At 37.5% G+C, this 14,514-nt stretch overlaps 1 protein-coding gene across 4 annotated transcripts in view; it reads left to right on the top strand.

Annotated features, from left to right (window-relative positions):
• LOC109065508 (plexin-A2-like) overlaps positions 1 to 14,514 on the top strand; it is a 206,592-nt gene that overhangs the window by 88,290 nt on the left and 103,788 nt on the right. For all 4 annotated transcript variants that reach the window (XM_042713475.1, XM_042713473.1, XM_042713472.1 and 1 more), the window contains one exon: positions 12,776 to 12,910. In XM_042713475.1, coding sequence (XP_042569409.1) covers positions 12,776 to 12,910 — 135 coding nt within the window. The remainder of the gene's footprint in view (positions 1 to 12,775; positions 12,911 to 14,514) is intronic.

Below are 14,514 nucleotides of genomic sequence, written 5' to 3'. Positions count from 1 at the left end.
AGCTCACTAAATCTTAAACAGCCGACACGAAATGCAAAACATTCGCTTTCCATCTCATTATAACAAACGTCTGCCTCTCGCAAAACAATAGTGCGCATTAAATCAACAGCAACTGGGTTTGATTTGCTGTTCGCTCAGTCGTGGACACAGTGTCTCGATCAGGCTGCCAGTGCCAGACGTTATCTCACAAAGGCAGTTTAGAGTGAGGAAATGCTTTATGGTGAAGGTAATGCAGCACAGCATCACTCCACAAAGACGGACAGGCAGACATAGACATCCAGTAGCTTCTCAGTGCCAGTCGGGACAAATCAACAATACCCCAGTGCAAGACCTGCTCTTCAACTCTCAGTCTTGATAATAAACCATAATTGGAGAATATGACACATGCTAGATGTTTTATTTTAAACAGATATTTGTGCATCCTATTGGCTAGAACATTATTTTTGAATGTCTAAGCAGCTGTACCTGAATGGGCTTTCGACATTTAAAATAATTTGATTCACATTGGACAGCAAGCTGTCATTCTTTTCCATAATGAGGCTCTCTGAGTGTGCCCTAGGGCCTTAGCAATGGACATTTGGGGGGGTCACACACACACTCACCCAATGCCCTTTTTCTTGGTTGTATGAAGCTCAACTTTCCTCCTGCCATTCATGGCTTCTTCCTCGTAGATGAACGTTATCATGCCATGTTTCCGCATACAGTTAGCGCACACTCAAATTAGATACAGACACACACACAGTGGTTGGGCACTGACCGGCAGTAATGGCATTAATGGTTCTGGCCTACATACAGTGTCTTTCAGGCTTGTGTGCATGTGTGTGTGTGGAGAGCACTGGACGCACAGCCAGATGAAAGAAGGAAAAGTTTGATTTGCATACATCATAACTGAACTGAACCTCAAAACATGTGGCAGCTGAACAATAATACTGATGTAAGATAGCGTTTAAAATAACATGTTTTTCTCACAGAGCCAGACTTTTGAATATCGCCATGAAATCTGGTCTACTTTGCAGTTTATTGTGGTCAAGAAGCACCCAATTGTACAAGATGTCTGGCTTATGTTAAACTGATGTCTGACTTATGTAAAATCAAAAAGTATTATAATGGGTTTAGAGGTGAGTATCTTTTAAATCGAAAAACTGTGAAGTATTAAAATGTTGCATAATATAAATTAGAGAAATAAGCATAATTGGATGCATATTTGGCACTCATTTGATTAGCCTGCTTCCTAGTGTGGTCACATTAAGAATGATAATCAGTGTGAAATTCTGTGTGATAAACATTTTAATTTGATTAATGTGTCTGTTCAGACCAACATGAACATTCGCTGCCTTTCAGTACAGCAGGTTTTTTAACAGAGGTGAGTTTTTAAACTCTTTTTCCATCTTACTGGCAATAAATTTGTCCAACCAGTAAGATTCATGCTTTTGGTCACATGGCCAGAGCTGAAGTATCTGCAGTGTATCCAAATTGCAGAGAGTGAATTTGTGTGTTCATTCAGCCAATCTGCCATTTTTTTTGTAATACACTGGTCTGAATAGACAGATGACAGGAAAAATTGGGACAAATTTTTGTGCTGATCTTTTTGTGACCTTCTGTTTTTTTTCCTTTCTTTTACTCTTTCTTGTTGTCACCCTTACTCTCTTCCCACAATGCCACTGCTGGTATCCTTTGATCTATCAGATGGTCTGTTTCCCTTTATTTCTTCTGATGCCCTTTTACACACACACTGGCATAGTCTGTCCTTTTATTGTTAGGTGCTCTGTCTCTTAGAGATCTGTCAAACACATTTACCTGAGATTCATTTAACACTGTGGTATCTTGACATACTCAAGTACATGAACAAATATTGCTAGCTACTGTATGTAAGCTAAATGTAATATTGATTTGAATGTAAGGCTCTAAATATGCAAGTGTGCAAGTACATGAACACAAAAGCTTTTAGATATAGTACGCAAGCTAAAAGCTGCATTCCATAAATTTGTGTAATAAGGGAAGCTATAGCATGCATTAGCTTAAACTGTCAATGTAAAAAGTTTAATGTTAGCATTAAAAAATGCTTTCCTTGTCTTTCAGGTGAACTACTGTTGTGGCCTAGCAAAGCAAAACTTGCTGAGAAAGTTAGCTAAAGTTAGCTATAACTAGCTAGCTTCTTAAATAATTGGGGGAAAATATATATACAAGAATATTATCAGCATATTAGAATGAGTTCTGAATGATCATGTGACACTGAAGACTGGAGTAATGCTGCTGAAAATTCAACTTTACTATCACAGGAATGAATTACACTTAAAAACATATTTAACAGTTATTTTAAATTGTACTAATATTTCACAATGTTTTTGCTGGACAAGAAATTTATGTCTGCACACTTGCATACAGTATGTTTCTGGCCTAAGAGCTTAACAGTCATAGCTCATGCATTTCCTTCCCATTTCACCTCTCACCTTCCTTTAGACTCGTCTGTATAGAACGACCTTACAGAGGGGTCGAAAGAAACATTAATAAGTCGAAATATATATCAGCTTTCCTGTGTTTCTTAGGGAGGGTCATTTGTGGAAGGCAAGCCTCAAATCCCCCTCCAGCCCTCGCCGCACCTCTGTTCTTATAATATATTGAACGGCGAGACAATAACACACATCTGGTTTCCACCTCCCTATGGTTCTGTCAACATGATTTGCTGCAACCGGGGAGTACTTAGAGCCAGCATGGCGTATAGTCGTCCACTGCTACTCCAGCCACACATATGTGTGCATCTTCTGTATACAAGGGCACGGCAGCATGTCATTAAGAGGTGATGGAGGTGTACACCAATGACAGCAAGCAAAGAACCTCAACTGAATTTATAGTTGGAGTCAGAGGAGAGCTTTGCTGTTATGCTCCCTCCTCTTTACCCACAATGCATAGAGGTTGATTTAGTGGTGGTCTTGTCTTTGTAACGAGACCTCCAGGTTTTGTTCAATTATTGATCTGCTAAGGAGGTATTAGGTGTGTGTATGTGTGTACACTATCAATTATGATGTGGCTCCATGATGTGCTCTCTCTTCTCAGTTTAGGAAAATGAAAAAATTTCAATGATTCTTCAGATATTTTAATACATTTTTTACCTTAATATTTTTATTATGTATTTTAATATTTAATTTATTTATTTATCTTAATACATTTTAACATATTACCAATATTTTAACATTATAATTAAAACCAGTTATGTGTGTGTGTGGGGGGTTGGTTGGGGGGGTTGGGGGGTTGTAGGAGAGAAAAGATTAGTCAGACTGATTCAAACCGAAAAATCTTTTTAAATGTTTAATTTAAAAGAACTGGTTCATAAGAGTCATTTGATCATAAACTGTATACACTGCTGGTGTGGTATGTTTTTGAGTCACTTAAACTAACTCATAAAAAATAATTAATTGAACTACACTGCTTGCACTGTTTTTGATTCCCTGTATTTTTTTGATTTGCCAAAAAGAACATGCTCATAAGAGTGATTAGTTTGTGAATCTGAATATGTTTCTTTTGTGTGGCACTGAAAAGTGATGCAGCGACGTCCATGTATTACACAGATACAACTGACTGAATATTCAATTTTAAAAATATATAATTTAACACAACATAATAGAGATAAATTAGTCCAGTGTCCCTCTAACAAATGCCCACACCCAAACCCTCTTTTTTCATTTCAGAAAGTGTGTCAGACATATGTTTGTGCACATATGTTGTGGAAAGCTGTCGTACATGCACATGTGATCAATTAGCACAGATCTCACAAGACTCACCATAAATCTGTTCACAGGACGTATGCACTGCGCAAAATGAGAACGTGTGCTACATTGTGCATGATTTGAATGGGTTGATTGTGTGTATTCTCTACACGCTAGTGGGTCAGCGTTAGGGCTTACCTCTGTAATACCCCCTGTATCCCGTGGGACATGTTGTTATGGTTACCGTGATGGTGTCGGCCAATCCTGGGCATTAGGGTTGTGGCCTGCTTTGCTACGGCCATGAAAACAAGCATGCTCAGCAGGTCACATGGCCCTCATCGCTGACTACACAGGTCACGTGACCCTTATCGCTCTCTACGCCCAGGAGGGCCATCGAACGAGTGGACAGTCCTGGTTGGACAATAGAAAGCAGATATTGCTTCGAATGAAAACAGCGTATTTGAGGCATGAGGGGCCAGATAAGCTACAGCAGGTCCGTAGGGAAACCCGAACAGGTCATCTGATAAGCCGAACCCTGTCTCTCTCTCTCAGACACACACAGTATCCACACACAACTTTCCCTCGTACAAAGCTTCCAGCACAAACAAAGCTGCGCTTCATCTCTCGACACTTTGTTAGTCATTTTCTCTTTTTCTGCTATCCTCATTTCCTCTGTCCTGCTTTATTTACACACTTTATACCTCCGTTTCTCTCTCTCTCTCCATCATGTCTGTGTATAGATGTAGAATGGTGCTGTCGAGTGATTAGTGTGAGCTTTAATCAAAACCCTTTATACAATTGCCTCGCAGGTGGACCAGAAGTTGATTTATTATCTTCACAGCTTTCTTTTCTGCAGTCGCTCCCTCAGTTGAATTATTTAAAATTCACTTTAATTAAACTACCAAAGCAGTGCAAAATAAGTTAAATATGGTAAATTATCCTGCAGCTTTCTACAATACTCGATTCTGATTAGGTTCTGTATGAATAGTCATTTTATTTTATTTTATTTTATTTATCAAAAGCATACAAATGACACTTCAAGGAACATGCATTGTTTTTTTTGTTTTTTGGTTTACTTTTCATAAAATAAATAAATAGATTAACAATTATTTTATTTATTTAATCAAAAGCATACAGATGACACTTTAAATCACATGCATTTTTTTTTTTTAAAGAAAATTATTGCTTTCGATAAATAAAATAAAATAAGATTTGCAAACAGAATCCGACCTGCTGTGGTCCATTCTGGGGTTCCAACAATAATCAGGCATCTGTAAACATCTGGAGGTCCCGAGAGAGACAAATGGATGGCCATTGTGAACCACGCATCATGAAAAAGAAAAGGAAGAACAGATAAGGTCCCTGGCTGCACTTGTATTATATTGAGAGAGAGAAATAGACTGACCTTATCAAAGGACAAAGCCTGAAAGAACATTACACCCAAGACGATGAAAGACAATGAACTACATTTGTGTAGAAGCAAAAGGAAGAAGAATAATGCATTTAAGAAAAAACAATTACTAGAAATACACTGAATAAATAAGATATGCATGATATTTTTCTGGCAAATAAGGTGTAGCAGTGTAAGTATCAGTGAATGCTCTTTCTAATGCATCTTTAATGAAGTTAGTATGAAGTTGATAAAGCAACAAACATCATCTAACAACCTCGGACATGTTGCATTTCTGGCCTCTAGAAGCAGAAATGCTTAATTACTAGGATGATAGTCTTGCCTGGCCAGACTTTTGATTTGTGCCATAAAGTCTAATCCTCATTGCAGATTATTCTGGCCAAGATCCACCCACTTAGACAGGAAGAGAACGTCTGAACATTGCATTGGTCGTGTCATTTAAGGCTGAGACTACTCGGAGGATAAATGAGGGTTTGATTCAGACTGATCTGAATGAATACAGCACCCGTCTCGATTTCCTCAAGCAGCTGACATGCGTTCTTTTACCATTATTTTTTTTTTTCAAGAGTCTGCACTTAGTTCACTTTCACTGTACTCTTTGTTCACTTTGTCAAATAACTTGCAATGCAATATGATTGTTCTCTAGGGGAGAAATTTGAACTGCTTTGCATTGCTTTCCCTTTTTCTGTTTTCCTTTCACACTGAAACTTTAGATTTAATTCACTTCCACTTTCAGCATTTAAATGATAAGAGAGTGAGTCAGAGAGATGCATTATGCTCATGTGAGTGATTTGGCAACACAACAAACGTTTTTGAAGTTGCTTTGAGAAAGTGTGCATAATTATGCACCTATAGATGCTAAATTCAACTAAATGTCGCTCAGGGCCGTTTTGGATTCTCTGATCAGTTCTTATGCTGAACACCCCACTGAGATTTGACTTTCTTTTTTTCACTGGATCCCAACTGAGATTTTAGATTTTTCTCACTCATTTGACAGGTTCTGATTTTGATGCCTAATGCTTATCTTGTAAAAGCTGTTGTATATTATTAATATTTAGATTATCTTAAATGGCTACCCTTTATACTTTATAACTTAAAGGCGTATTATGTTCACAATTAATGTTGAGTCTCAGTTTTCAATGGTGCCTAATAATTTGTGGTTTATGTTAACATGCCGTTTTTATGCTGTTTCGATGCTCCTTTTATGAGTCTTGCTGTCGTTGTGCAAATGAGAGGGGCTGTATAATTCATGTTTACATTATTTTTCTCCTCTGCACACAATTAATCGGACACCCAATCTTATAATAAATACTCTGCTAACTCTCCAGAGCAGAACACTGTTTTTTCTATGAAGAAAAAGTACCGTAGCTTCTCTACAGGTCCAGTAAACATGAATAAAGCCATTGAGAGTAAGGCAAAATCCATAAACAAAAGTCTAAACAATATTAGTCTCATTCTAATTTTTGTCATGAGCAAAGATTCTTGTTAATCTCGTAAGGTCTCTGAACTTAGGAGCCGCTGTCTTTAGTAGAAAAGGTACAACATCATGTCTTGAAACTCTGTGAGAAAGAGGAAACCTCAGCGAGGAATTCAACTGCAAAATAAATCTTAATGCAAAACAGTTCAGACCAATTAAGTGCAGAAAAACACCATATAACCACTGGTTCAACATTAGTTTTACCTCAAACTCATTTTCAATGAGCTCACTTGGACTCAATCCACTAGTCTGGCGGTGGTTCTGTCGTTTTAAGACTTCTCTAAATATAGCCGGCTGGCTGTAGCAGAGAGGATGCATGTTGGCATTTTTGGATAATTAGGGATATTTTTGATCATGTTTCACCACAACCCTTTTTTATTCAGATCTGGTCTCTGTAACCAGCAAGAAAAAAGCTGACTTTAAGTTGTGTGGGTTTTAAACTTAGGTCAGGTAATATCAAAGCAGTGAAATTTTTAGGAATTTGACATGAAGTCCTCCATGAAGTCCTTTTGTTTAATCTCAATGGCAAACATTCATGTAATTAAACTGACCTAGTAATTTTTATGGTACTCATGTGACCGTAGGTCACTGCTCAGGGATTTATGATGACATTCATAACTACTTTTTAGAAACTGGTGGTCTTTAATTGCTTGTGGTTGGATTATCCATTATCCATGGATTATCCGAATTGGGAAATGGAAAATGCCAATCTTGCCAATCAATGTATTTATTTATTTATTTATTTATTTATTTATTTTTATTATTATTATTTTTGATATGTATGAGGCCTGCCATCATTATAGGAAATCTGAACAGGGCTTTAACCACCATAGACATTAATGTATATTCAGAATATTGGTTGACTTTGTTTTAATGACACATTCTTTAACTTTTATTTGAGTATAACTTCCTTTTCATGCTTTATTGGAGTGTTTTAATGAAAACCATAAGTTAGAAGTTGGTGACAAAAGTAATGAGACTCAGGAAGTTGGTTGGGAAAAGTGAAAAATTATTAAAGAAATATTCAAACATTATGAAGCAAAGTCTGTTTCAATAAGACATTATGATTAGGTGCTGATTATGCATTTGTTTTGCGGGTATATATAGCATAACACATGAGTGCATATGTTTAGTTTATGATGTTATGTCTTTATTTGCATTATGAACTTCACATAGACTACAGTATGTTAAACAGTTCAGCTCTTTAGGGATATTTTACTGGAAAACAGACTAAAAATTTTTAATTACTTATTTAAATTATTTCACTTAAATTAATTTTGAGCCCTGCAAATAGTTAAACATCATAGTCAGCATGAAAGTGTCCACTCACTCCCGCTCTCTCACTTTCTCTCTCTGTCCCTGAGAGGTTGAGATCTGCTTAAGTGCTCAAATGCATCTGGATGGAAAGTGACACACGGGCCGAGCAGTCTGTTGCTGTAACACATGCGTTATGGGAGATAGTGTTGTACTACAGCAGCAAGAACAAAAGAGCCTGTTTTCCACTGATAGAAACCATCAGAAGACAGAGAGAGAGAGGTGGGGGGGGGCTTGCTGACACCAGAATTCTTCAAGCTGACACAGGTGATGGATTAGATGTGTTATCCAGGCGGACTGGGGCTCAGAAAAATCTCTCCAAGAGCAGAAAGAAAGAGAGAAAGAGAGAGATAGAAATAATGCTGCGTCCAACGGACCTGAAATATCCCTCCACGTCTTACCCCATATACTGGAAGAGAAAGACCTGACAGTCCTTATAGACTACTCCTGGTGCTTTATTGGTGGTTTTCTATCTGTCTGTCAGTCAGTCAATCAGTCTGTCTGTCTGTCTGTCTGTCAGTGAGTCAGTCAATCTGTCTGTCTGTCTGTCTGTCAGTCAGTCAGTCTGTCTGTCTGTCTGTCTGTCATTGTGTCTGTCTCAGTCAGTCTGTCTGTCTGTCAGTCAGTCATTGTGTCTATCTGTCAGTCAGTCAGTCTGTCTGTCTATCTGTCTGTCTGTCAGTCAGTCATTGTGTCTGTCTGTCAGTCTGTCTGTCTGTCTGTCTGTCAGTCAGTCAGTCAGTGAGTCTGTCTGTCTGTCTGTTTGTCTGTCTGTATGTCAGTCTGTCTGTCTGTCAGTCATGTCAGTGTGTCTGTCTGTCAGTCAGTCTGTCTGTCTGTCTGTCTGTGAGTGAAGGTTGTCTGTTTGTCTGTCTGTATGTCAGTGTGTCTGTCTGTTAGTCAGTCAGTCAGTCAGTCAGTCAGTCAGTCAGTCAGTGAGTGAGTGAGTGAGTCTGTCTGTCCGTCTGTCTGTCTGTCTGTCTGTCTGTCAGTCAGTCAGTCAGTCTGTCTGTCTGTCTGTCTGTCCGTCTGTCAGTGAGTGAGTGAGTGAGTCAGTCAGCCAGTCAGTCTGTCTGTCTGTCTGTCTGTCTGTCTGTCTGTCAGTAAATCAGTCAGTGAGTCAGTTTGTCTGTCAGTCAGTCAGTCAGTCAGTCAGTCAGTCAGTCTGTCTGTCTGTCTGTCTGTCTGTCTGTCTGTCTGTCTGTCCGTCTGTCAGTGAGTGAGTGCGTGAGTCAGTCAGTCAGTCTGTCTGTCTGTGTGTGTGTGTGTCTCTGTGTTTCTCTGTCTGTCTGTGTGTGTGTGTGTGTGTGTGTGTGTGTGTGTGTGTGTGTGTGTGTGTCTGTGTATGTGTGTGTGTGTATGTATCTTTTATTATTTTATAATATACATTTATAATTATAATAAAGAAATCTATGAATAAATATATGAAATATTTAATAAATTATGTTTATGTTAAGTTTATTGGGAGATAAAAAGAAAGCTTGCTAGGTTATAGAGCAGAGCCATTGTGCTTGAATACTTCTGTCTGTTACTAGTGAGTCAAATGTGGGAAATGTTAGGGGTCAGGTTGGCCTTATTTTGACAGTTAACCCTTTCAGTTAGCATAACCCTCTCACTTACTGGGTAAGCACTGACATTTGACCTGTGAGAGCAGACAGTTCTGAGGAATCCCCTTTAGTGTAATTGGATTCAGTGTGTTCAGGTGGCAGAGTCCCTTTCGCTTTCTGTGTGTGTCAACATACTGCATGAGCCTACACATTTAAAATGGATTACGGAAGATCTGAGATAGACCACGGGACAGATTGCTCTGTCAGTCTGAGTTCTGTCTCTGACTCCCTCGCACGCCCATGCACACACATTTAAACAAGGATATCCATTGTGCATGAGTCCCACAGCGATTGGATATTATATTCTTGAGGTCTGTGCTTTATATTGCCTTTTTTATAGTGAAAAAAAACGAAGGAAAAATACATATGGGAAACACATTCTGATTTTTTTTTCCTGGTCCTCTTTCTGTTTTGAATGTTCATGGTTAATGTGGTTTAGAGGTTATGGATAAAAATAGACAAGAGAGTAAATATTGTTGCTGAATATCTTTGAGCAGGTTTATGTTTCAGTGCTTTGTGTTGGAATTAAATTACCCTCGTACTGTTCTTCTCTTACGCCTGCCATCGCTGTCATGTAGTTACTTTTAGAATATTGAATTGTGCTTTAATAATACTTTTAGAGGTACTGAGTTGCATATCCCTTTGGTTGTGGGAGGGTTTTGTGGATGTGAGCATTCATAATGTTTGATTTGTATTCAGTACGTTTCTAGTACGAGAAGAGTTAGTTAACATGAATAATCTGAAATGGGATCTATTCAAAGCGTACCCTAAAGGTTCTTTCAGATGTGTGTGCGTGTATTCACTTTATTCGTATAAAGTGCTCATGCACAGTGTGGGAGCGAGTGTTTTGCAATATGTTATGTTAAACAGCGAGAGAATTTCAATGCGAGTCTGGTTTCACTTCAAGCTCTTTTTTGTAGCAAGCTTACATTCGCACATCAAAAGCGTCCTCTTGGCATGAGTGTGTAGCTGGAAGGGACCGGTGGTCTCAGAAGTCCCTCATACAAATACAAACACACACAAATACACATAAACAATATGTATACAAAGAGCTACTCATATATACTGTAGAGTGCCAATGATTTAATATGCAAAATGAAATATTTAAAAGAAATAGAGAAAGAGACAGCATAGCATGCATACATTATGTATAGCATGCATAGGTATTGTACATTATATATTTAACCCATATAATTTTAAATTGTAAACTTAATATTGACTCAACATAGCATAGCATTATATTGGCATGATCTCAGTGCTGATTGGCATGAAAATCTGATATACAAGTACATATAAAATGCACATCCTTATTTAAAATGGGTGCAGCACACAGAATGCTATGTGATTGTTGGGTGTAGTTCTGCGTGGGCTCTGCTGTCGGAGCATCTCTGAATGAGAAAGACAGCTGCACTTACACTGCATCCAAAGGGACGGCAGCCATCTATAATGTACATACGGGGCCGAGGGAGGAAAAGAGAGAGATTGTGCCAATAATGAAAAAGTAATGAGCAAATGTTGCAGAAACTTGTAAGGAGAAGTCTTTGACAGACAGAACAACGATGACAGGAAGAGACTCAAACCAGGTGAACGACAAATCAGTGGTCCTGAGAAAGAGAAACTATAAGACAGAATCCATTTCCAAAGGCATTCGGGGAAATTAAAGGATCAGTGTAGCTGAAGACATTGTACATATACCACTTAGAACATTGGGTCTGCCAGTGATTGATTTAAAATAACTTTTTTGTGGGAAAGAATGTTAGTGTGTGTGAATATAATTATAAAAACAATAATTAAATAAATTATAAAATAAAAATAAATAAAGCATGTCCAAAAAAAATAAAAACATAAAAATATGTATATAAATGTGTGTAAAGTATATAATATCTAACAGGGGGTCACTGCTCCATTTCTCTATCCACCAAGGGATTCTTAACCTTTAAAGCTGTGCGTGCCTCCATCACCTTTATAGATCCATCCACAGAACCTACGTGCAGTCTCCATGTCTGATTGCTTTATAGGCCCCTGTAGGACCAGTGAACACAACATTTAACTCTACAGCCATCATGCCAGACCCACTTCCTGCCTGCAAATGAAGTATGTTTTTCAAAGTGCCCTCTGTAGACTGGTGGACACACAGTTCTCCGTGACATAAGGTCCCTGTGGTGTGCGCGGCAGGTCGTATCAGGGTCACGCTCGGCTGAACAAGAGGAGGCGGGTCTTGTTGACTGGCTGACATGTTTTATGTATGAACACATTTACCATTACGGCAGGACGTCAGTGTGCGGTAAATGTCAGTTTAGTGGATTGGGAGTCTACCGTTCACAGATGGTTTTTACATTCAGGGGAGTGGACTAATTCTTAAACAGAGCTTTAGTGTAGTGTGGACATGCTTTTCCCACCTGTGCTTTGGGCCAGAATCGTGTTGAGAAAGATTGCCTCTGAACTCTGGTTGGTTTAGTTGAATGATCTTTGCTCTCCTGGGTTTCTGTTAGGCTCGTCCTCTATTGTAAAGCACTACTAGACAGACACATGACCTAGGACTGACCCTGATCAGAGACACACACTCCATGCAGAACAGCCGCAATATGTCCTGGGTTTTTAATTGTCTTTTGGGGTGGGTGAAAGCAGTGGGAGGAGACGGTTTAATGTGAAACCTGTGACATGAGTTAGTATTTCATCTGATTTTATTGGTCTGAGATGACCTTTGACCTGATCAAAACCCATTTAGTCGCTGTAATACTGTTTAAAGTATAAAATAATCCATCAAAAATGATGTAGATTATTATGATATATTATAATGCATATAACATAATTATATATTATAATGCATGAAATATATACATTTATATATATATATATATATATATATATATATATATATATATATATAATATATATATATATTATATATATATATATATATATAGTATAGAGTATGTATATAAAAATACATAAAAATATTTAAAAAATATATAAAATTATATGAAAATACACTACAATATAAAAATATTTTACATAATAAATATACGTAATTGTATAAATAATTATACAATACAATAATGATACAATATAACATTCTACAATATATAATTAGTTATATTACATTTATTATATACATTTTTTTTATAAAATTTTAATTTATTTTATTATAATTTATTATAGAATATAATATTATCCTATATATATATATATATATATGTAAGACATTGTCAGACAATTACAATTCTTCTCATGATTGTATGTTTTCTTCTTTCTCTGTCAGATTCGTGTTGATGGTCCTCCTCATGGTGGCGTCCAATATGAAACTCTGCCGGTTATCAAAGATGGAAGCCCTATTCTTAGAGACATGGCCTTTTCCCTGGACAACAGCTACATCTACGTCATGTCGGAGAGACAGGTCTGATTATATACATGTATATGCTTTCCTCTCTCGTCGTCTCCTCTTTTTTCCATCCATAAGAGCTGTTGGACAGAGAGAACGTGACAGCATCCTCTAATGAAAGAAAGAAATGGGAAGAGAGTAGAGTAGCTGTGTCAGAGAAAGGGAGAGTGATGGAGGGACAGCTGAAGGAGGAGAGATGGAGTGAGAACAAGGTCACTCTCTCTCTCTCGACAGCATAATGAAGAGAGAGAGATGGAGAGAGAACCTGCTCATATAATATCAGTACACGAATCACTTCCCATGGGATGCATTGCAGACTAGAGTTTGCCGTTATGAGTCATTTTATATCACAGTAACCCTATACATCACAATATTATGGAAACCCCGTAAAAAAGGTAATTGTGACTAATTCTCATTAGCAACTTTAGTTCTTATAATTGCAGCTTTAAATCTTACAATATGACTTGAATTTCTTGTAATGGTGGCTAAAGTACTTGTTTTTGCAACTTTATTTCTCACAGTGTGACTTTATTTAGGAAAGTTTGACTTTTGATCTCATAAATTGACTTTAAATCTCAGAGTGAGATTAATTATTTCTTATTTTAAAATTTATCTCGCAATTACCTTTTTTTATTTCTGAGGGGTAAATAGATTGTAGTTCCATAGGTTGTAGTTATTTTTACTGAAAATTCATATCAATTTTTTTAACATATTTTACATAATAAAGAAGTAATGCTGCATATATTAAACAACAATATTTTAATAATTATTAGAATAATTACTTTATTATATTTTATATAATATATATGATATTTTCTAATAAAATTTAATTGTTTAGTGTAAATACTATTTTAATATTTTTTGCTTTTTTTAAATGCACTATGGATATTCTGCACAGCATAGCAGAAACACTTACAGTTGAAACATTTCTTACTCTAAACAATACACTATCATAATGCCCAACCCTATTTTAGACTATGAAACAAAGTGAAAGAAAAGAAGAAAAAGAGAGAGAGCCTCTAAAAGGGAAGAGAAAGAGAAAATACTGTCTCAGCGCAGAGATGGATGACCAGGCTGGTTGCTTACATCTCTAAGCTTTCTTTAGCATCCATTCTAGAGGGTTGATATCCCCTGTGGGGTGCTGTGTGGGCAGCGGGATGGGGTCGGGTGTGGCAGGATGGAAGGGCCGGTAATGAGAGTGGTGGTTTAATGCACAGTGGGCTGACAGGTTCACATCATACCGGTACAAGCGCGGCCCGCTGGGTCAGCCCCGCTGGGCGGCACGTGTAGTGGTAGATGAGAGAAAAAGGAGGAGAAAGAGAAGGAGACATTGTGTCATTACATTGTGTCTCCACACACATCCTGTCACCCTCACCAGGGATGTAGAAGTGAGCCCAGCATTTTATCAACTTACATCAAACAAACCTGGTGACAATGAATTAACAGAGGGGATATAGACTTACAAAATTCTGCTTTTTCTCTTTCTTTCGCACTCATACACTGTAATATAACACTATTATAATATATTATGTTAGATTTTATTTTATTTTATTTCTGACACTTTATATTTTGGACTGAGAATCATCATATTTGGGGTGTGTTGGGCATCAAAGTTTGAA

This window comes from Cyprinus carpio, chromosome A23, assembly GCF_018340385.1.
Source record: "Cyprinus carpio isolate SPL01 chromosome A23, ASM1834038v1, whole genome shotgun sequence".
NCBI classification, from domain to species: domain Eukaryota; kingdom Metazoa; phylum Chordata; class Actinopteri; order Cypriniformes; family Cyprinidae; genus Cyprinus; species Cyprinus carpio.
This window is presented reverse-complemented; position numbering and strand designations above follow the sequence as displayed.